Source organism: Mesocricetus auratus, unplaced genomic scaffold (assembly GCF_017639785.1).
Source record: "Mesocricetus auratus isolate SY011 unplaced genomic scaffold, BCM_Maur_2.0 Super-Scaffold_100042, whole genome shotgun sequence".
NCBI lineage: Eukaryota > Metazoa > Chordata > Mammalia > Rodentia > Cricetidae > Mesocricetus > Mesocricetus auratus.
In genome coordinates, this window is record NW_024429219.1 from 1,298,240 (window position 1) to 1,318,278 (window position 20,039).

The 20,039-nt window shown below is 56.4% G+C and overlaps 1 protein-coding gene across 6 annotated transcripts in view; it reads left to right on the forward strand.

Moving 5' to 3' along the window:
- Plch2 (phospholipase C eta 2) overlaps nt 1–20,039 on the forward strand; it is an 80,470-nt gene that overhangs the window by 54,569 nt on the left and 5,862 nt on the right. For all 6 annotated transcript variants that reach the window (XR_002384817.2, XM_040734963.1, XM_021232551.2 and 3 more), the window contains 19 exons: nt 208–354; nt 2,258–2,501; nt 2,697–2,826; nt 5,965–6,135; nt 7,943–8,036; nt 8,206–8,409; nt 8,650–8,770; nt 10,279–10,450; nt 10,780–10,887; nt 12,210–12,365; nt 15,873–15,974; nt 16,376–16,458; nt 17,648–17,745; nt 17,838–18,020; nt 18,249–18,356; nt 18,984–19,108; nt 19,193–19,277; nt 19,460–19,606; nt 19,840–19,919. Coding sequence is in view for 5 of the 6 variants with exons in the window: in XM_040734963.1 (XP_040590897.1) it covers nt 208–354; nt 2,258–2,501; nt 2,697–2,826; nt 5,965–6,135; nt 7,943–8,036; nt 8,206–8,409; nt 8,650–8,770; nt 10,279–10,450; nt 10,780–10,887; nt 12,210–12,365; nt 15,873–15,974; nt 16,376–16,458; nt 17,648–17,745; nt 17,838–18,020; nt 18,249–18,356; nt 18,984–19,108; nt 19,193–19,277; nt 19,460–19,606; nt 19,840–19,919 (2,558 nt within the window). In the remaining variant the exon portion in view is untranslated. The remainder of the gene's footprint in view (nt 1–207; nt 355–2,257; nt 2,502–2,696; nt 2,827–5,964; nt 6,136–7,942; nt 8,037–8,205; nt 8,410–8,649; nt 8,771–10,278; nt 10,451–10,779; nt 10,888–12,209; nt 12,366–15,872; nt 15,975–16,375; nt 16,459–17,647; nt 17,746–17,837; nt 18,021–18,248; nt 18,357–18,983; nt 19,109–19,192; nt 19,278–19,459; nt 19,607–19,839; nt 19,920–20,039) is intronic.

Sequence of the window (20,039 nt, forward strand, 5' to 3'; positions counted from 1 at the left end):
GGTTTCTGGGACTGGCCACACATTGGGGAATAGGCTTTTTGCTGAATGTCCTCCCTGGTGCCTCACCCCACCTCAAGTGGCCCAGGACCATCATTCTTGGGCGGGGCCACACAGGCACACAGGGCCCTTTGGAGAGAGGTGAAATTACATAGCTCTCATAGCATCTGTCTGTCTGTCTGTCTGTCTGTCTGTCTGTCCTCTGTCTAGTGGAGCGATGCATGAGTGCCATGCAGGAGGGGACCCAGATGGTGAAGCTCCGCGGTAGCACCAAGGGCCTGGTCCGCTTCTACTACCTGGATGAGCACCGATCCTGCCTCCGCTGGCGGCCCTCACGCAAGAACGAGAAGGCCAAGAGTGAGTGAACAACCCGGGAGGCCTCCCAAGCAGACCCTGCTCAGACGGCGTGCTGGTCATCTCTAGGCTTAGGTGGTCTGGGACTTCTGCGTGGGCTCTGGAATAGGGAACAGGGACAGGTCAGATGGTCCTTGCCCAGTCGTCTCCCGGCAAGGCTCTGGGACGCCACGGGGGACGCCACGGGGACTGGATGACATAGTGCATAATAACCCTGTATCAAATGCTGAGGTCAGTGAGGAGCAAGGGGCTGTCAGACCAGCCAAGAAGATGAGACTGTCCTGGAACTACAGAAGCCTACATAGTCAGGCAACACAGAGGGCAGGCTTGGAGCCTGAGGCTGACTTAGGCAGAATGGGTCACAGTACCTGGCCGGGTTTGCAGGGGTCACTTGAACTGCACAGCTCTCATGGAGCACGGAGTCAGAGTTGGAGTGCACAGAGGATGAGTTGGGAGGCCTTGGATCAGGGAGAGATACCAGAGTCTGTGAGAAGTGAGTTTCTCAGACTTTACCAACAGCAGCACCTAGGTATGCCAGGGAAGGCTTCAGCTTAGCATTTACCAAGGATTCCACCGTGGAGTCCCAGGAGACAGTCACTCTGCCAGGGCCCTGGAGAGTGAAAAAGAGCCTCATGGTGATGTCCTCCTGAACCGGTGGCTTCTGCTGGCTCCAGGAACCAGTGTAGACGGGCCCTGCCCTGAGCCTGAGGACAGTGGAGGCGCCTCAAGGCTGCAGAGGCAGAGGGAGCCTGGTGCCTTGCCAGGAGCGCCGAGCCCAGAAGTTTCCCTGGGATCTTAGCATCCAGGGGGAACCCTGCCAATGAGCAAAAGGTCCATTTCCTAGTGGCTGAGCATTGATGGGCCAGGGAGGACCCCTACCCCCGCCCCCAGCCAGGAAAGTAACTGGAAGAATAGACTGAGGAATAGAAACTTGTTCAGGGCCTTCAATCTTCCCCACCCCTGGAGGCCCAGTGGGTGTTTGGCACCCAATGCAGAGAAAAAGGATGGTGTGCTGGTTCCTGGACCAGGCTGGAGCCCATCTCCTTGACTGCCACACTCGTGCCAGGGAAATGGAGAAAGGACAGAGGCAGAATGGGGGATAGTTAGTGTCCAGAAGGGGACACTGGCCACCCATGGGCTTATCTGTCAGGAGGTCCTACCCAAGACACAGGGAGAGATTCTAAAAGTGTCGCCTGAGCCCGTCTACCCCAGAGATTGACCCGAGCAGAGGTTCCGTAGAGCTGGGATGCTGAGGCCAGCAAAGAGGGACCTTGGTGGAACCCAAGCGGGGCGTGCTGATACACATGCAACCTAGCAACCTGCAAGCTGCAGCTGCCTGCTACACCTGGCTTCTCACCTGCAGCGCTGGGCTTGTTGCTGTGAAGCAGCTGCAGGATCTAGTCACGCCTGGTTGCAAGTGCTTTTCAGAATGGAGGGACATGCTGGCTAGAGCTTGGTGGGTGGAGTGAGTTGTTCCTGATGCCCTACTGTGCATCCCTAGAAAAACCCAGTCCTGGCGTAGCCAGATAACTGGACTGCCAGTTGGGGGACAAATAGTTCCTTTCTTATTTTCTCCGGTGTGCGTGCATGCATGTGTGTGTGCCTGTGTGTGTGTATGCATGTGTGTGTGTGTGTGTGTGTGTGTGTATGTGTCTTCTCACTAAAGGGGAAAGGAGAGGACTATGGTCAGCAGAACAGGATGAGGCAGGTCAGCCAAGCATACTGCACTTTTACTTCTGAGGGGCAGGGGAGCCCCTCTGAGGATGGGCTTAGTGAGGAGGTGTTGGATTAGGGTGTCAGTTATGGGCCCAAAGATGCAATCTGCTTGGTGCGTGGTGCTTTGGGCCTAAAGGGCAGGGGGACACTTGGGTCACCGGTGACCTTGTATCCTCCCACTTGCCTGCAGTCTCCATTGACTCCATCCAGGAGGTGAGTGAGGGACGTCAGTCTGAAATCTTCCAGCGCTACCCCGACAACAGCTTCGACCCCAACTGCTGCTTCAGCATCTACCATGGCAGCCACCGCGAGTCGCTGGACCTGGTGTCGCCCAGTGGTGAAGAGGCACGCACCTGGGTCACTGGCCTTCGCTACCTCATGGCTGGCATCAGTGACGAGGACAGCCTAGCCCGTCGCCAGCGCACCAGGGACCAATATCCTTGGTCTCCAGGGGGTGGGGACAGGCTCCTGGAGCACACTCCAGTGTCCACCTGGGTAGGTTTCCCAAGGAAGGGAAGATGAGACGGGGTGCTTGGGCTGGGCACTCTTGCTCCTTGCTGCCTAAGCTGGAGGGCGGAAAAAGTAAGGCCAGGCCCATGGACTGTGATGGCCCCTAACTCAGCCCCAAAGTGGCTGAAGCAGACATTTGATGAGGCTGACAAGAATGGGGACGGCAGCCTGAGCATCGGTGAGGTTCTGCAGCTGCTACATAAACTCAACGTGAACCTGCCCCGGCAGAGGGTGAAACAGATGTTCAGGGTGAGTGATGAGTGTGACATTTTGAGTCACACTGTGGGAACACCTTCTGGGGCTACTGCACGCTGCAGATGGGAAACTGGGAGTGGCCAGCCAGGCACGAGCTGTGGGAGGTCCCTACAGAGCCATGGATGCCTCACAGGGTGTCACCTCTTGGCATCTGTGCCTGGTGCTGTTCTGCTGATTGTGCCGCAGGGCACTGAGCACTGTGCATAGGCTTTAGTAGGGTAGACCACGCACTTGCAGTAGTCGCTCAAATGCAGTCACACCCCATTTACTGGTCTCCTGTGATCCTCAGACTTAAAGACATACCTGGTCCAGCAAAGAGATGGACTGGCAAGCAGAAACTCTCAGTAGCCAGCCCACTTTGCCTTGACCCCCAACCACCCTGGTGTTAGGAGTTATGAAAACGCATCCTTCAGCCAAGCCTTTATTGTCTGTAATTAGTTCTGTCTTTTGGGAGCCTCCATGGGAGAGAAAGTCTTACGTTAGCAGGTCCTGGTTTGGGGCAGAAATGGGCTGAGCCAGCAAACCCAGATCTTTGACCTTGTTTCCCTGCTGCAGCCTGGAAGGCGGTTTCTGTGAGCATCCCTAACACACAGACATGTATGGACACACACACACACACACACACATACACGCACACACTCTTGTCCTGACAGCTCTGATGTGTCTGGCCCTCAAAGGTTTCTGCATGTGCACTCATGCTAGACAGGCAGTCACGCTCAGCTGCAGCCATGACAGCTACTGGCGGGATCTCTATGTGAATGACAGGCAGTGAGCAGGACACGTGTGCTCAGACTGCCCACTGAAGACCGTGGGAGTGATCGCCACCCTCCTGAAGGCCCCTGTTAGGGCAGTCAGCTTATTAGTGGGGCCTAGCAGACGGCTTGCATCTGATGTGAGCACTTTCCATCCCCCACTGCCTGCACTGGGCCGTCCCTAACCCTCCCAGGACAGCCCTGGGCTCAACATGCTTTTCTCAGGGTGGGGATGCACCAGGAACAGGACTCAGCGCTCAGGGCAGCCTGAGAGGGAAGAGGAGGGAAAACACCCTTGGTAGGTTGTGTACAATTGGAGGGTTTAAGCTCCAGACCTTGGTTGGAGCTACTCCATGTGGTAGCCCTCAGGAGTTTGTGCTTTCCAGCCCATTGTTGAGAGGTCAGGCCTCTGGGTACTGATTAGTTCCTGGGGTCCCTCTGGGTGATCTCAGGCTTACTTCCTTTAAATTGCCTATAGGAAGCCCTGGGCAGAGACTAAAAAGACCATGAGCTGAGAGGCTAACAGCTGGGGTGTGTTGGCAGGATGGAGTTCCAGGGTTGAGTCTGGAAAGGAAGTTGTAGGGCTGTTGCCCTGGAGACATGGACCTTGCATCTTAGCTCACGGAGTTCAGGCCCAGTGGTCTTTATCTGTGGTGGTCAACCAGCCACAGAGATTCCAGATCCTGAAAGCCTTCTCTCCCACCCACGCAGGGTCCCATTAGGCTGAGCAACTCGTGGTAGCCTCCATAGGCACTCGGAGCTCCAGGATAGAAATGATGCTGTCTACAAGGCTTATCTGACTCTGATAATCAGTATTATGGTGGTCTAGAACTGTCTAATCAGAGCAGAGACCTGTGAAGCAGATACAGTGGTTTTGGCATAATTTCATTAAACCTAAGATAAGATTGGAATGTGGGTCAGCACACTGGTCCTCGGGTTTAATGGCCCAAGAGTACCCTGGGGCTAACCAGGGCTTGACTCAACAGAGGGCTTGGCAAGAGGTGCTTTTGGTAGCTTCGTTTCCCGTGCTGCCAGGGCTCCACTTGGGCTGAACAGTCAGATACCTATTCTGGGTTCCTCCTGTGTTTCCCAGGGACCCCCTTCAATCCATGGATGGCCAGGGGGAAAGAAGCCAAAGGGTTAATACGAGTGCCCAAACACACAGAACCTCCATGAGGCTTTACAACTTTGGTGTGACAGATTTGATGACACTCATTTGCCATGCCACAGAGGACATATCTAGAACTTCTACAGAGGCCCGAGGAGTCAGCCGATGTCTGTGGACAGCTGCTGACTGGCATCTGTATGCCCAGGTCTGGGATGACGATACACAGGATAGAACCTGACTTTAGGGCCCATGGACAGTGGATGAGAACTGAGCCTTGTGTAAACCATGGGTCCTTGACAGATCCTTGGTGGTTCTGAGCCATTTGGGCCACCCCAGTCCTGTATCCAGGTACCGAGCACTGTCATTCAACAGTGAGCAGTGGTCACCTTGGGATAAACTCTCTACAGTAAGTGCCAATGCAGGCACTTCTGAGCAAGTGTGGGCTCACCCACCCCACCCAGTAGGTCCTTGCAGAACTAAAGCCCGGTCTTTAGAACTCTGCAGAGCCCTTCCTGGGCCACCCCTGAGAACCCTGGGGCCACTGTTAAGCCCACTTCAGTCCCTGGTGTCCTTGTTTTCTGAATCTCCCCCTGGTCTGGGCTTAGGGTATGCACTGCCTCAGACTTTAGCATCCTGGAGAATGGCACCCTTGGTAGATGCTCCCTATGCCTGTAAAGACTGGGAAGAGGTCATACTTCCTTAGACGCCCTGTGGGATGGTTCCTGGGGTGTATCTTGTGAGCCCCCCCCCTTTTTCTGCAAAAGGAAGACAGTGGCCAAGAGCACTTCTCTCTACTATTGACACCTGAGCCCAGGACACCGCTGGGCCCTCCGGGGCCCTGAGTGTTTCTTGTCAGAGGGCGGGTGGCCAGCTGTAGCTGCAGGTGTAGGCGCAGAGCCCAGGGTAGAAGGAGCTCCAGGGAAAGGCTTCAGCTCACAAGGCAGGGTGTTGGCATCTACGGCGTGGGTGATGGTGGGGTTTGGTTACATGTTGGCCTTGCAAGGCATGGCGTAAGGGAAGGGTGGCTCCTCCCATGTATGCTTTCAAGGGCCACAGTGTTTTTCTGGTGGGAGGAGAGAAAGGGAGCCATTGGGGGGTGCTGTGGGCAGTGGCAGAGGAAGGGAAGTCATTGGTGGGTGGTGCTGTCGACAGTGACAGAGGCAGGGAAGCCATTGGGGGTGCTGTGGGCAGTGGCAGAGGAAGGGAAGTTGGGCTTGAGACTGGGAGTTGTGAGGTGCAGTTTGGGTGATGACCTGAGTCTGGGTGTTGCAGGAGGCGGACACCGATGACCATCAGGGGACACTAGGCTTTGAGGAGTTCTGCGCCTTCTACAAGATGATGTCCACTCGCCGAGACCTCTATCTGCTCATGCTGACCTACAGCAACCATAAGGACCATTTGGATGCCTCAGACCTGCAGCGCTTTCTGGAGGTGGAGCAGAAGGTGAGGCCTGCCTGAGGCTGTGTGGCAAGTGGGTGTGACCAATGGGTGTGGCCGATGGGTGTGGCTTCCACTTCAGCTTTACTTCCTACCGTCATGTGTTCAGAGCTTCATAGCAGAGTAGGACTGGGCCCTTGATGCTGCCCGGTCTGTGAGGAAGCTTAGGAGGCCTCTCTGGTCAGCTCCATTCTGGCATCGGGTTCCCACCCAAAGCCTCCAGAAGGTCATACCTGCCCTTGGCAAAAATTTGGTACTGAGTATTCTATGGCTTGGCCTTTGAGAACCATACTTCTCCATCCTGGTCTAGACAGATGTCCTGCCTGACTCCAGATGTGGCCTCCTGCAAACACTTAAATACTGTAGGACTATTTACCTTGATCCCAGGAAGTCAGTCCACCAACAGGGAAGCAACAGCAAAGCCAAGTGCCCCTAGGCTCCACCTTGCTGCCTAGACCATTCACTTCTGCAGCCTCAGAGCTCACTCACTCCCACCTTAGAACAGGTCTGGGCACGGATAAGGTGCTGCCCACTCTGTTGGCAAGGAAACCGGAGACTAAGCCCTGTGTAGAGAGCACTCCCATGGAAAGTAGGATAGTTTATGGCTCCCCCTGGGGGCACCTGGAAGATGGCCTCTTAGACCTACCTGCCAGGTCTTCCTGGATCTTCTCCCAGGCAGAGGGCATGCCTTGGGGGCCCAGTTCCTGGCTGGGACTCGCTGAAGGCCCTCAGTTTTGCCCACTTGCATGCTCAGAGTCCCCCCTGACAGTGATTGACCATGTAGCACCACTGCAGGGAGGGGACTAAGTAGTTGAATAGCAGCTGTGGGCTTGAGACTTGAGGTTTGGTTCCTGGCTCTGCCCAACAGGGTTATTATTGCTAGACCTGTTTCACTCCACAAGGCTGCCCACAACCTAAGTTTCTTGGTTTCTTCTCTGTAGCTGTGACAAAACACGCTGACAAAGGTAACTTAAGGGACAAAGGGCTTACTCGACTCACAGTTCCAAGTTGTAGTCCATTGTGGCAGGGAATGGGGGGGTCACATTGCATCTGCAGTCAAGAGCAGAGAGAAGCCGGGCAGTGGTGGCGCACACCTTTAATCCCAGCACTCGGGAGGCAGAGGCAGGCGGATCTCTGTGAGTTCGAGGCCGGGCTGGACCGACAGCCTCCAAAACAATACAGAGAAACCCTGTCTCATAAAACCAAAAAAAAAAAAAAAAGAGCAGAGAGAAGTGAGCGCATGCATGTTAGCATTCAACTGGCATTCTCCGTCTTACACAGTCCAGGGTTGCTTTCCAAGGGAATGGCCCCTTCCACAATTAAGATGGGTCTGCCCTCCCATCAATGAGCATAACCAAAACAGTCCCCACAGCCGTGCCCACTACTGTTCTAGACAGTCCGTCCGCACAGCCGTGCCCACAGGCCAACCTGAGCTAGACAAGAGGTCTCATGGAGACTTGTGAACTGTGAAACTGACAGTCAACATTCACCATTATGCTACGCTACCCTTAGGACGGCCCCCACCTCCAGGCTTTCCCACCCTAATGTCACAGCTGGATTCCACCCTATGGCAGCCACACACCCCCTTCCCTCCCCCCCCCAAAATCCATGTGGCTCATAGTCAGTTGGCCGCTGAGTTCCAGGCAGCGTGGCACAGGAGGTGGCCCGTGCCTCCGGCCCTCAAGCCACCCTTGCTGTGGTCCGGTCTCCACGAGGTGATCAGAGACAAGGGCAAGACACGGTGAATGGTGGTGGGGAGGAAGGGGAACGCCGCCCGAAGGTGCCCTGGGCTCACGCCTCTGCTCTGGCCTAGATGAACGGCGTGACACTTGAGAGCTGCCAGAATATCATCGAGCAGTTTGAGCCTTGCCCGGAAAATAAGAGCAAGGGGGTGCTGGGCATTGACGGTGAGTGGGCGCTCCCCTCAGCCCAGCTGTTGTGGGGAGCGATGGGAAACTCATGGGGGGTGGGGGGGCAGCTGCATGGCCGGGACAAGGGAACTGACTCTGCCTGTGGGGCAGGGTAGTCGCGAGCTGAGCCCAGGGATAGAACCAACACCCCCGCGCTACATTGCAGGCTTTACCAACTACACCAGGAGCCCCGCTGGCGACATCTTCAACCCTGAGCACCACGGCGTGCACCAAGACATGACGCAGCCGCTGAGCCATTACTTCATCACCTCATCCCACAACACCTACCTCGTGGGCGACCAGCTCATGTCCCAGTCTCGGGTAGATATGTATGCCTGGGTCCTGCAGGCCGGCTGCCGCTGTGTGGAGGGTAAGCACTGGCCGACTCTGGGCCCCTCCGGCACCGAGGCCCGGTCTTGGCTGCAGGTGGCACCTCCTTCAGGAAATGGGCTGGGCTTGAGGAGCCACAGGGGGGTCCCCCTTTTTCATCACTGAGAGGAGAGACTCCACCCTCCCCGCCCCGCCCCTGTGGTTGGAGTCCAGGGACTCCAGCCTCCCCAGGCTCACACAGCCAAGCTCCTTGGGCTAACCAGGGTCTGCTTACCCACAGTGGACTGCTGGGACGGGCCCGATGGGGAGCCTATCGTGCATCACGGCTACACTCTGACCTCCAAGATCCTTTTCAAAGATGTCATTGAAACCATCAACAAATATGCCTTCATCAAGAATGAGTGAGTGGCCGGGTCTCCTGGGGGCTGGCTCCTGTGGCAGGCTGGGTCTCTCTTCCTCCCCTTGCGTTTCCCAGTGGGCAGTGACTATAATACCCAACCGGCAGGTTTTGTTTAGAGATTATTCTTTCAGGAGGGTGGCAAGGAGAGGGAATTGAGCCACGGCTGGGGGCGGGGGGAAGGGGGGAAGGTTACAGTATGTGTAAGAATGGACAGCAGGGTGACTGTGTGCCTGTAGCCTATCCACGTTCACTTAGTGGCATTCCCTGGTCTCATTAAGTGATGGCCCGAGCACTAATTACCCCCAGGAAGTCACTCTGTGTCCAGACTCAATTTGCTGTCACTCAGCTGTGGCCGTAGATGCTGTTGAGGAAAAAAAAATCCAATTTGGTTTCTGGAAATAGAAGACATTACTTTGGGTAAACAAGACTCTGAAGCAGGGAAGGGGCTGTCGAAACAGGGAGCCAGGTGCGTTTAGGAGACAGAAGCAGTTTCCGGGCTGTAACACTCTTGGGATTGCAGCTGAGGACATGTTGTAGCTCAGGGGCAGCTGGGATGTGCAGATGTCCTGTAACTGTCAGGGGGATGTCTCTGTGAGCCAGCACCGTCATTCCAGGTACAGCGTCCCCCTCAGGGACCTGCCTTTTGTCTTGAGAAATGGGGAGAAAAAAATGCTTTTGCCCCGCTCTCTGCTCTTTCCAGATCACATGGCCGCCTATTTCTCGTTCTGGGCACTGACATTTTCTAAATAGAGCATGATTGCCTTTTGGTAAAAACAAATCAGAGTCAGAAGTATGCATACATATCGTTAAAAAAATAAGCAGAGTAGACAAAGCAGAAGCGTTGTTCAAAAAAGCTCCGCCCCACGCTCTTCATTCCGCACCGAGCAGGTAGCAACTGTTCTGCTTGCACCCCAGGGTTAGGTCTCCATCACCACGGGGGCCACCGCCGGGACTCCAGAACCATCCGCTGTCTACCTCAACAAGATCAAGCCTTTCAAACCTTATTTGCTATTCTGCCTTATTTAATACATGCCGTATTCAAGCCAGGATTGTTTTCAGACACCATCTTTTTACTTTCCTGGAGTTTATGGTTGCCTTTGTTGTTGTTGGTTTCTTTTCTTCTTCTTCTTCTTCTTCTTCTTCTTCTTCTTCTTCTTCTTCTTCTTCTTCTTCTTCTTCTTCTTCTTCTTCTTCTTCTTCTTCTCCTCCTCCTCCTCCTCCTCCTCCTCCTCCTCCTCCTCCTCCTCCTCCTCCTCCTCCTCCTCCTCCTTCCTTCTTCTTTCTTTACCTGCCCCTAAAATTTCCCAGTTTCTTTCCTACCCACTTACTTACTTTTCAGGGTTATTGGTGTGACACCTCTTAGAGCAGCTGGCAGGCCTTTTGCCTAATTACTCAATCACCTACACCACCATTCAAAGGTATAGGTGGCCTGTGTACCCTACAGCTGTGAGGCCTGGTGGTGCTTCTGGGTTCTGGCCTCTTCCCAACCGTCTTGTCTTGGCACCACAGGTACCCTGTGATCCTGTCCATTGAGAACCACTGTAGCGTCCTTCAGCAGAAGAAGATGGCCCAGTATCTGACCGATATCCTTGGGGACAAGTTGGACCTGTCCTCAGTGAGCAGTGAGGACGCCACCATGCTTCCTTCTCCACAGATGCTCAAGGGAAAGATCCTGGTGAAGGTGACTTTCCTGGGACCGTCATTATGATGGCTCTGGCCAGGGGCCAAGCTGGAGAATGACAGTATCTATAGACGGATTTTGGTGGGGGGCACTCGCTCTTGGGGTCACCGTATCGTCTCCAGCCGCTTCCGTTGAATGCTGCTGCTAACAACGGTGACCGGTCTGGTCGTACAACTACAACCAACCCACTTATGGCCTGAGATTCCAAGAAGGAGCTCGAAAAAAAAAAAGGCCCCCTCCCTTTTATAGCGGCTCCTGATGGGTACCAGCCGCTAGATTCCTATACTCCCTTCACAACTTCTCCCATCATCTGCCCCCTCCCCCTCCAGGGCAAGAAGCTCCCCGCCACTATCAGCGAGGATGCAGAGGAAGGCGAGGTATCTGACGAGGACAGCGCCGATGAGATTGACGATGACTGCAAACTCCTCAACGGGGATGTGAGTGGGAGCCAGAGGCTCTTACGGAGGTCCCAAGGGGTGGGAAGCCTGGGGTCCCCAAGAGCAGCCTCTTGTCCTGGTTTTGCCAGCATGAGCTAGGAAGAACAACAGCCGGGAGGGATGGACGTAAGGCAGAGAGATGCTGGTGTGGCGTGCAAAGCTGCCTAGTTCCTGAGGTTGTGTCATGCTGGGCCCTCGATGCTGTTCTTCTGCCTGCTTGGCCCTCTCTGTATAAGAGACAAGAACTTCGTGTCCAACCAGCAGGCCGGCCACACAGCTGTCCCATTATTTGCTTCCATCGCTAAGCTGATTCTTGGGTTTTGTCCACGAGGCTGACCTAGTCCTCTTGGCCCTCCAGTGAGTGGTGGCAGCGCTGAGCTGGAGTCGGGGGTGTACTTGGGGTTCCACACGCTTTGAATCAGAGCCCCTAAGTTTCCTGGCCAGTCCAAGTCACGCCCAGCCACCCCATGCCCAGCACCAGTACCAACTGCAAGGCCAACTCCAGCACCGAGACCTCCCGTATGGCAGGCCCCTCTAGTGGTCACTTGTATCTTTACTGCAGCTGGTCTGGCCCAGGGCTGGGGGCCTGTGAGAGCCTTTACTGGTGGGCTTGGGGGCTGAGGTTGCTGAGTGGAGCAGGTTCTGTAACTGACATCGCTCCTCTGGGCATTTCTCGTCTACTGCTCTCAGCGGCTGTGAAGCAGCGAAGGCTTTATTTTCCCCTGAGGAGTCATCAGATGGGAAAATAATTGTGCGGGAGGCCTCTGGGCCAGAGCTGGCTAATTGTTTTAGAAAGCCCCGAGACAGCAGATTCTTCCTATTTTGGGTGTGCCTGCACATGTCTCTGGCTGGCCCAGGATGGTGACAGAACTTATGACTGTGACATCCTTAATGGCCACCCCATCCTGTGCACCCAGGGAGTCCTAATGTCCCAGATTGAGGTCTTCCCTCAAGCGCTCCAAGTACATCAGTGCCTTTCTGAGCTTATCTTGTCAGAGAGAGCACCCAGCCAGGGTTAGAGGTTTCTCCAAAGTCTGCCCTGTCTCTGCTCTCTGCTCGACGTGTGTGGTGGCCAGTGGATGGGCCTCAGATCCCATGTTATCTTCAGAGTGTCCCATCCTCCTCTCCTGACCCCCCTCCCCCCGGCAGAACCACATTACTCTAGGGACCACGTGTGTCTGGGTTTTTAGTGCTACCCATAGCTTCCCAGGGCAAATCTCAGCCTCTGCACTGAGAATCACAAAGTGCATACTGTGGCTGCCCCCTCTGCTGCTCACTGGGATGGGGACAGACACCAAGGGACTATCCTCTGGCCGTGGCAGGCCTCCACCAATCGGAAGCGTGTGGAAAACATTGCTAAGAAGAAGCTGGATTCTTTAATCAAGGAGTCAAAGATCCGTGACTGTGAAGACCCCAATGACTTCACTGTCTCCACGCTGTCCCCATCTGGAAAGCTTGCACATAAAGCTGAGGCCAAGGTGAGACCCACGTTGCTGACACTTGCCTCCTCCAAACAAGCTAGTCGGCAGGCTGGGCCAGGGCCCCAGAATACGTGGTAGCCGATGTATACTCACATACAGGCGCCAGTGTGCAGAGGTACATCTATAAAGCTGTCCACATGCACACCCGTGAGCACAGTTGCACCTGCGCACGTGCTGGCAACACACATACATCTGCGTCTAAGCACACACATGCACAGCCCTTGGGCGTGCACGCCTGCATGCATACCTGTGCCCGTACATGCTCGTGCGCGCCTGCCACACAGCACTCACACAATGTGTACATGCCAACACGCATATCCATATACTCACACTCCTCTGCACATGTCAGTACCACGCGTATGCGTGTTCACGCACCTGCATACATTCCTGAGCACACTCACGTACACCACCAGCAGCACAGTGTTTGTGTGTGGGCAGGCAGTCCCCTGGGGACCTACGACTTCCCTTGGAGGGGCTTTGGAACATTGCCTACCTTGGTGAGGGTTTCATGGGTGATGGAGGGGTGGACGGCAGGACCTCAGGGCCCAGCCAGTCCTGGGAGCTGCCCACTACCTGAAGCAACTCACAGATAATGTGGGGAAATACAGAGAGAGAAGGGCCTTCAGAGACTGACCCGGCAGGTGTGACCGGGTGGAGGCAGGCGCGCCAGACAGGCTGGGCCAGACTGCACGGCCAGTGCACCTCTGGCGGGGAGCGAGCAAGCCAGGCTTGAAGGACATGCACACTAATAAGTGGCCTGAGCGAACGATCCACACAGAAGCTGGCTGTGGTGGCTGTGGCTGCTTGGGCAGCTGGCTGGCCCCACAGCTGAGCAGGGCCATCCGCAGGGTGAGATGTCACACAGCTCCCATCGCCTGGGAGCCTCCCCTGCCCTTCCCTTCCTTCGGCTCTTGGGAGGGCCGGAAGGGGGCTTCTCCTGGATGAGCGGGGTCCTCTCCTGCTGTATTTTTTTAGAGGTGCGTTTGTTTCCACCCATAACACTGGAGGGCTCAGCATAGCTGATATGATAGCTCTGTGCAGGTGCTCACACGGGTCCTGTGCATACAGCCTTCTCTTTATTTTTAGCTCCCAGGCATTTGGGAGGGAGAGTATAGCCTGCCTGATGCTTTGCCCGGCCTCTGCTAGCGGAGGCCGAGTGGAGGTGGGGCCCTGAAACTGGTCCAACCCCGGTGAGGGTTAACAGGATCTCTGCTTTTCCTGGCCAACAAGAGGGACACCTGGGGACAGTAGCACAGCTTGGCCCCTGCTATCTCACGTGTGAATAACTGTGCTCAGAGAAAGTGTCTTGGAGGAGGAGGGGAAGGGGAGGAGTGGGAGTGGGAGGGGAGAGGGGAGTGGGAGGGGAGAGGGGAGGGGGAGGAGTTCCTTTACTGAGATACCCAGGTTGGAGGAGCAGCTTGGACCCTCCAACCTGACTGTATCACCAGGCTGCCTATGACACAGCCTGCAAGAGACAAATGGAAAGGGCATGCATCCTCTCAAGGTTTTTGAGCTAGGGGCTGAAGAACTGTAGCGCAGGGCACTGACCAGCCAGGGAGCTTCTTGGCATGTAGTCCAAACAGAAGGGTGAGTATCTGGCCTTTTTTTTTTTTTTAACTCTCTGGGTTCTGCTTATGAACCTTGGGGACATGAGGCCCAAACTCAGGGGTTCTTGTGAGACAAGCAGGAGGATTTGGGAGTAGCATGCGAATGCAAGAGGGGAGGGACAGAAGCACCCCCCCACACACACACACCGCTAGCAGTTAAACATAGCTCCGGAGGGTGCCGAGCAGGACCATTGGGGCGCCGTCCCTCAGGTTGGCCCCAGAAAATGACCTTTTTCTGCTGAGGATGGAGGCTTAACTGATGGCCTTGTCTGTGGAGAGGACACCCCCAATGCCACCTATACAACTTTACCTTGAACTTACCCCCATGACAAAGCTGCTCTCAGCCCCTGGGGGTGGCCAGGTCAAGCCACACGTGCACCGTGTTTCTGGGCTGATGGCGGCTTCTAACCTTGTTATGTCAACTGTGGCTGGTGAGCACACACCCCATGGTTGGCGTGTCCTTCTCCTAATTTGCGTGCGTATTTCGGTCATGCAAGGCATAGCGACAGTAACATTTTAAACAGTAACTTAAAGAACTCAGAAGCATGCCAGTCTTGTGAGGTTCCCAACATACAAGTGCAGCTTCTAGGACCTCTCCAGCCACATGTTTCCATACTAAGAGGAAAACATACTATCATCAGTGGGGGGGGTGATAGGCTAACGAAAGGTTGAGCAGGGCACAGGTAAACGGGTACCTCAGGTACTGGGAATCTGCCTCTGGCTCTGGATCTTGGAAGTCTATGGACTGGAAGGGTCTGGCTAACATGGCCACAGGACCACTCCGGGTATCAGAAAAGGCCAGCCACATCAGGCCTTGGCCCCCCAAGAGGGTAGAGGAGGAATTCAACGTGAAGGCAGGGGGCTTCGGATCACTATCACATCAGAAAGATGAGCTACAGCGGGTGCTTGGCGATGTCAAGGTAGAGTAGCTTAGGCAGAAGAGGTCATGGGAAGATGCCAGCTGTCTCCTGAGACAGTGGCAGAGAACCAAGAGCTCTGTGTGGTCAGGGACCAAAGTGGGCTCTTCACAGTAAGTGTCCATGGCGTGTGCAGGGGTGTGCACACACACACGTGTATGGTGCATGCAGGATCCCACACTCTGTGCAGGAGTCCACGGTGTGTGCAGGGGGCCAAGGTGTGCGCAGGGGTCCTAGTGTGTGCCAGGGCCCATAGTGTGTGTGGGGATCCGTGCTGTGTTCGGGTGTCCGTGGTGTGTGGAGGTGTCTATAGCGTGTGATGAAGTGTCCATGTGCACGTATCGGAGTGTCCTTGGGGAGAGTGTGCAGGGCCGTCTGTGGTGCGTATGGTAACACCCATGCCGTATGGATACGACCCGTGCACATGTGGGATACAGATCCGTGTGTGGGAGAACGAGCTTCCAGGGTGGGGACCTGGGTCCCAAGGCCAGGGGCTGGGAGGACGGCCGGAGGTATGCCTACCCTGTGCCCAGTGGGCAGGTAGTCCTGCCCTGTACTTAGCTCCAGCCTCACTTAGCTGGGTCTGGGATTAGTCACCTGATTTTTGCAGAAATAGTCTGGGGTGTCAGGGATTTTCGAAAAACAAACAAACAAACAAAAAAGGATTATGTAAGCAGACTCAGCTGAAGAATATTCCAGATGCAAGCTGCACTTATTATGCAGTCCCCATCCGCGATAAAGGTGATTTGGAACTGGTTACTTGAGTTTGAAAACCACACCTCCTGGGGAGCTGGTGTGGGCATGTGAGCCCAGCTCTTCAGGCATCTTCCTGGTAGCTGTCCTTGGCTCCCAAATCAGTGCCTTGCTCCCGGACCTGGTCAATTTTGCCTCCTCCAGAAAGGCCTCCTGGGGCCACCGGGGAGCTGTCCTGCCCTCCTTGGCTGGTCAGAGATTGGGTTCAACTTCTGTCTGCCTCTCAGGGTCAAAGCAAGGTGGAGGAGGACGCGGAGTTCAGGGAGGACAACACCACCGTAAGCAGGCGGAACAGCCATCTCATCATGAGCAGCTTCTCCAAGCGCAAGGTGAACAGGCGTCCTGGGCTGCATTGCAGGCGGGGTGGGGTGGGGGGTCTCCCCCAATCTGGTGCTACTTTCATCTCTGTTATCACTGGCCAGCTATGGTTGGGTTCAGGGTCCCAAGGTCAGGAGCTCTGGCTACTGCCCCTCCCTTGACCCACACTGGCCCACTGTCTGAGATTCAGATATCTCCCCACGGCTGTCTAAGGAATCCCCCTGGGCGAGGAGGGCACTGCAGATACCTCTGTGGGTCCAATTGGTGCGAAGGAACTCAGGAACCTTGGACAGATAGCCTCCGCCCTGCACGCCCTGGCACACCCTGCACGCCCTGCAAGCCCTGCCCTTTTCCGGTGTCCCGGCTTGACCCACGGCTTCTCAGGTCACAATTGTGCCTCCTCCCCGCACAGAAAAAAGGCAGCAAGATAAAGAAGGTAGCCAGTGTGGAAGAGGGGGACGAGAACCTGGACTCCCCAGGAAGCCAGAGCCGAGGGTCAGTGCCCTGCCCAGTCAGTGTGTGTGTGTGTGTGTGTGTGTTTCTTGCCCAGTCTCAGGGAGCTGTCCCCGAGTGCTGGGTCAAAATGCGGGACGGGGAAAGGGGGGGCTGGTATGGGATTCCACACCCTACTTTCATTCTGAACACTGAAGCAAGTAATGAGAAAACGAAGCTGTTGTCCAGGCAGCCGCAGAAAGGGATGCACGTGCAACCCGGGGTCAACCTAGCAGTGCTCAGGTGCAAGGGTGGGTGGGGGAGCATGGGTGGACTGGTTCTAAGGTTCCCTCAGAGTCTCCTGGGCATAGGCACAGCCCAACCCACCGGGCCTCAGTTCCCACCTCCTCTTCCCAAGGCCCCCAACCGTACATTCCCTCCAGGGGGCAATGTCTGTCTGTCTGTCTGTCTGTCCCCTGAGCGCGCCAGTCTGCCCGTATTCACTTGCTGGTCCACAGCACCTTAAGAGCGTTCACTGGGGGTCTCGTACCTACTGGTCCATCTTGGAGATCGTCTTCCCCCCCCCGCCACCCCTCGCCCCGCCACCCCGTGGTGGGCTCCCTTCCCCTTCCCTTTCCCAGCCCTTGTTCACGTCTATCCCTCTGTGTCACAACCAGCCTCTCCTGTGTCTGCAGTCCCAGCTCTGCCATGGCACGCTGCTAAGGCGCCATCACTGGCCTAGCTGGCTCTTTTCCGTGTCTAAGTCATTCCAGTTTTCCTCCTGCCCAGAAAGAACCCTTCAGAAGGCCATGCTCATCAGAGCACCCCTTGGCAGGGCAGGCATCCCCAGCCCCGATCTCACACATGCTCAGGGCACTCAGGGCCTTTGTCCCAAAGATCCCCCGAAAGGCTTCGTAGCAGCCCATATCCGGCAGACATGTTCCCACAGCATCATCACTGACAATTGGGGGGTGGTGGGTGCATGGAACAGAGAAGACTGAGATCTACCAGGACACTGGGTGGGAGGTTAGAGTGAGGTAGTTGTCTGCTTGGAGGGGGGGGGAGCGTGCAGTGAACCTTAACTATTGTTTATAAGTCCCAGGTTGCCTGGGACACGTGGTTTCGGGAGGGAGCAGATGGATCGGTACGGGCCCTGGAACCTGCGTCGAAGGAACAGGAAGGCTGGCTGGGACTGGACGGGGGAGGGACGTAAGCCAACAGGGTCCTGAGCAGCCCTGCCGCACCCTCACAGGACTGCCCGGCAAAAGAAGACCATGAAGTTGTCACGAGCCCTCTCGGACCTAGTGAAATACACCAAGTCTGTGGGCACCCATGACGTGGAAATGGAGGGTGAGGGTCGAGTTGGAGGGCGGGGCCCAGGCAGGTCGGCTGTGGGGTACGGGCTGTGTGTTGCGCTCACGCCTGGCTGGTCTGCGCCCCAGTGGCCTCTAGCTGGCAGGTGTCGTCCTTCAGCGAGACCAAGGCCCACCAGATCCTTCAGCAGAAGCCTGCCCAGTACCTTCGCTTCAACCAGCACCAGCTCTCCCGGATATACCCCTCCTCCTACCGCGTAGACTCCAGCAACTACAACCCGCAGCCCTTCTGGAACGCTGGCTGCCAGATGGGTGCGTGCAGGCATGCGGCGCGGCGCAGGGCGGGACGGTGAGGAGGGGTGCCACCGAAGGCCTTTGGCAACCAGAGTGGGGGCCTCTCAGACCCTAGGGTGGCACGAGAAACACCCTGGTCTGTCCCTGCACTGCTGACGCGCACGCTGGGCCTCCGGACCCAGAATTATCCATGCACAAGAGTGTGTGAGCATTACTGACCTGCAGGAGCTTCTGTCCTCCCTTCAGTTGCCCTGAACTACCAGTCAGAGGGGCGGATGCTGCAGCTGAACAGGGCCAAGTTCAGTGCCAACGGCGGCTGCGGCTACGTGCTCAAACCCCAGTGCATGTGTCAGGGTAAGGGGCTCAGGCTGAGGTAGGCTCCTGTGGTGGGATACTGGGGTGGTGGGTACACCGAACAGACGGCAGGGTCAGGCTGAGACTCAACTACCAGGACACTGGGAGGCTAGAGTGGGGTAGCTACCTTCTGGGGGTGCCGCAACTCCTAACTATGCCAAGGGCCCGAGGGTGGGGACTTAGGGAACCCCTCTGCTGGCCCTGGGCTCTAGACTGCATGAGATTTGAGGGCGCAGGACTTGTCCGGGGCCCCTGGTGTGCTCTAGGGGATACAGGCTCCGGTGCTGGACCCCAGTCCCTGATGGGCGTGCCCGGGAGCCATCCCTAGTATTCTCCCAGTGTGCCGTACAGGCTTCCATATGTATGCTGTCTTCTCACACCTCTCTCAAGTTGCATTGAGCTGTGTTTCACTGCATGGCGCTCCCTTGACGCTAGCAGCCCGAGCAAGCGCCCACCTACCTTATGACCGGGGCACCTACCCCCCCTCACTGTGATGCAGCTGTCCCATTGCAGGACGAAGCTTCCAAACTGTTCCCCTGGGGGGGGTCGTTTTACACCAGAGCCCCACAGACCAATAGGTAGGGGCGTGCCGGTAAGCTGTGCGTGCTCACACGTGTGCCCTCTCAGGTGTCTTCAACCCCAACTCTGAGGACCCCCTGCCCGGGAAGCTCAAGAAGCAGCTGGCCCTGAGGATCATCAGTGGCCAGCAGCTGCCCAAGCCGCGGGACTCCGTGCTGGGTGACCGCGGGGAGGTAGGAGCAGAGCCCACACACGCGCGTCGGGTGGTGGGAGGACCCAGGGACCTGGTGCCAACCCTCACACCGCGCTGTCCCCAGATCATCGACCCCTTCGTGGAGGTGGAGGTCATCGGGCTCCCCGTGGACTGCAGCAAGGAGCAGACTCGGGTGGTGGACGACAATGGTGAGGGTTCCGGTCAGGGTTGGTGCGGGCACCAGATGCCAGTGTGTATCCAAGGCTGCCACAGGCCCCACGTGGGATACGACGGCCTGACCCAGTGTCCCGTCCCGCTCTGGGACGCCCCTTAGGTGCCAGTCGGTGGTCCTAGCTTCTGCCCTGCTGACTCTGTCCCCCACTCGCTCCAGGGTTCAACCCCATGTGGGAGGAGACACTGGTGTTCACCGTGCACATGCCGGAGATCGCGCTTGTACGCTTCCTCGTCTGGGACCATGACCCCATTGGACGTGACTTCATTGGCCAGAGGACTCTGGCTTTCAGCAGCATGATGCCTGGTAGGGGAGAGGCCCAGGCTGGGGGAGGGAGGTTCAGCGCTTGCTAGCATCCCCACCTGGTGCTCCCCAGGAGCTTCTAACTAACTGAGAACACAGACACGGGACTCAGCCTCCTCCTCTCAGGAGTGGGGGGGGGCTCTCTGGTCCTACCCAAGGCCTAAAGACCTTTGAGGAGAGTTGGCAGGGTAAGGAGAGGTGGGAACCATGATGACTGGCGACCCTATCGCTTCCAGGCTATCGTCACGTGTACCTAGAAGGGATGGAAGAAGCCTCTATCTTTGTACATGTGGCTGTCAGCGACATTAGTGGTAAGGTGAGTGCTGCCTCCCAGGCCTCCCGCAACCACAGGAAGGACGGATAGTGCCAGCCCCTTGCTCCCACCCGGTCCCCTTCTGGGGCTCTATTGCCTGCCATTCACCTCTCTGGGCCTCTC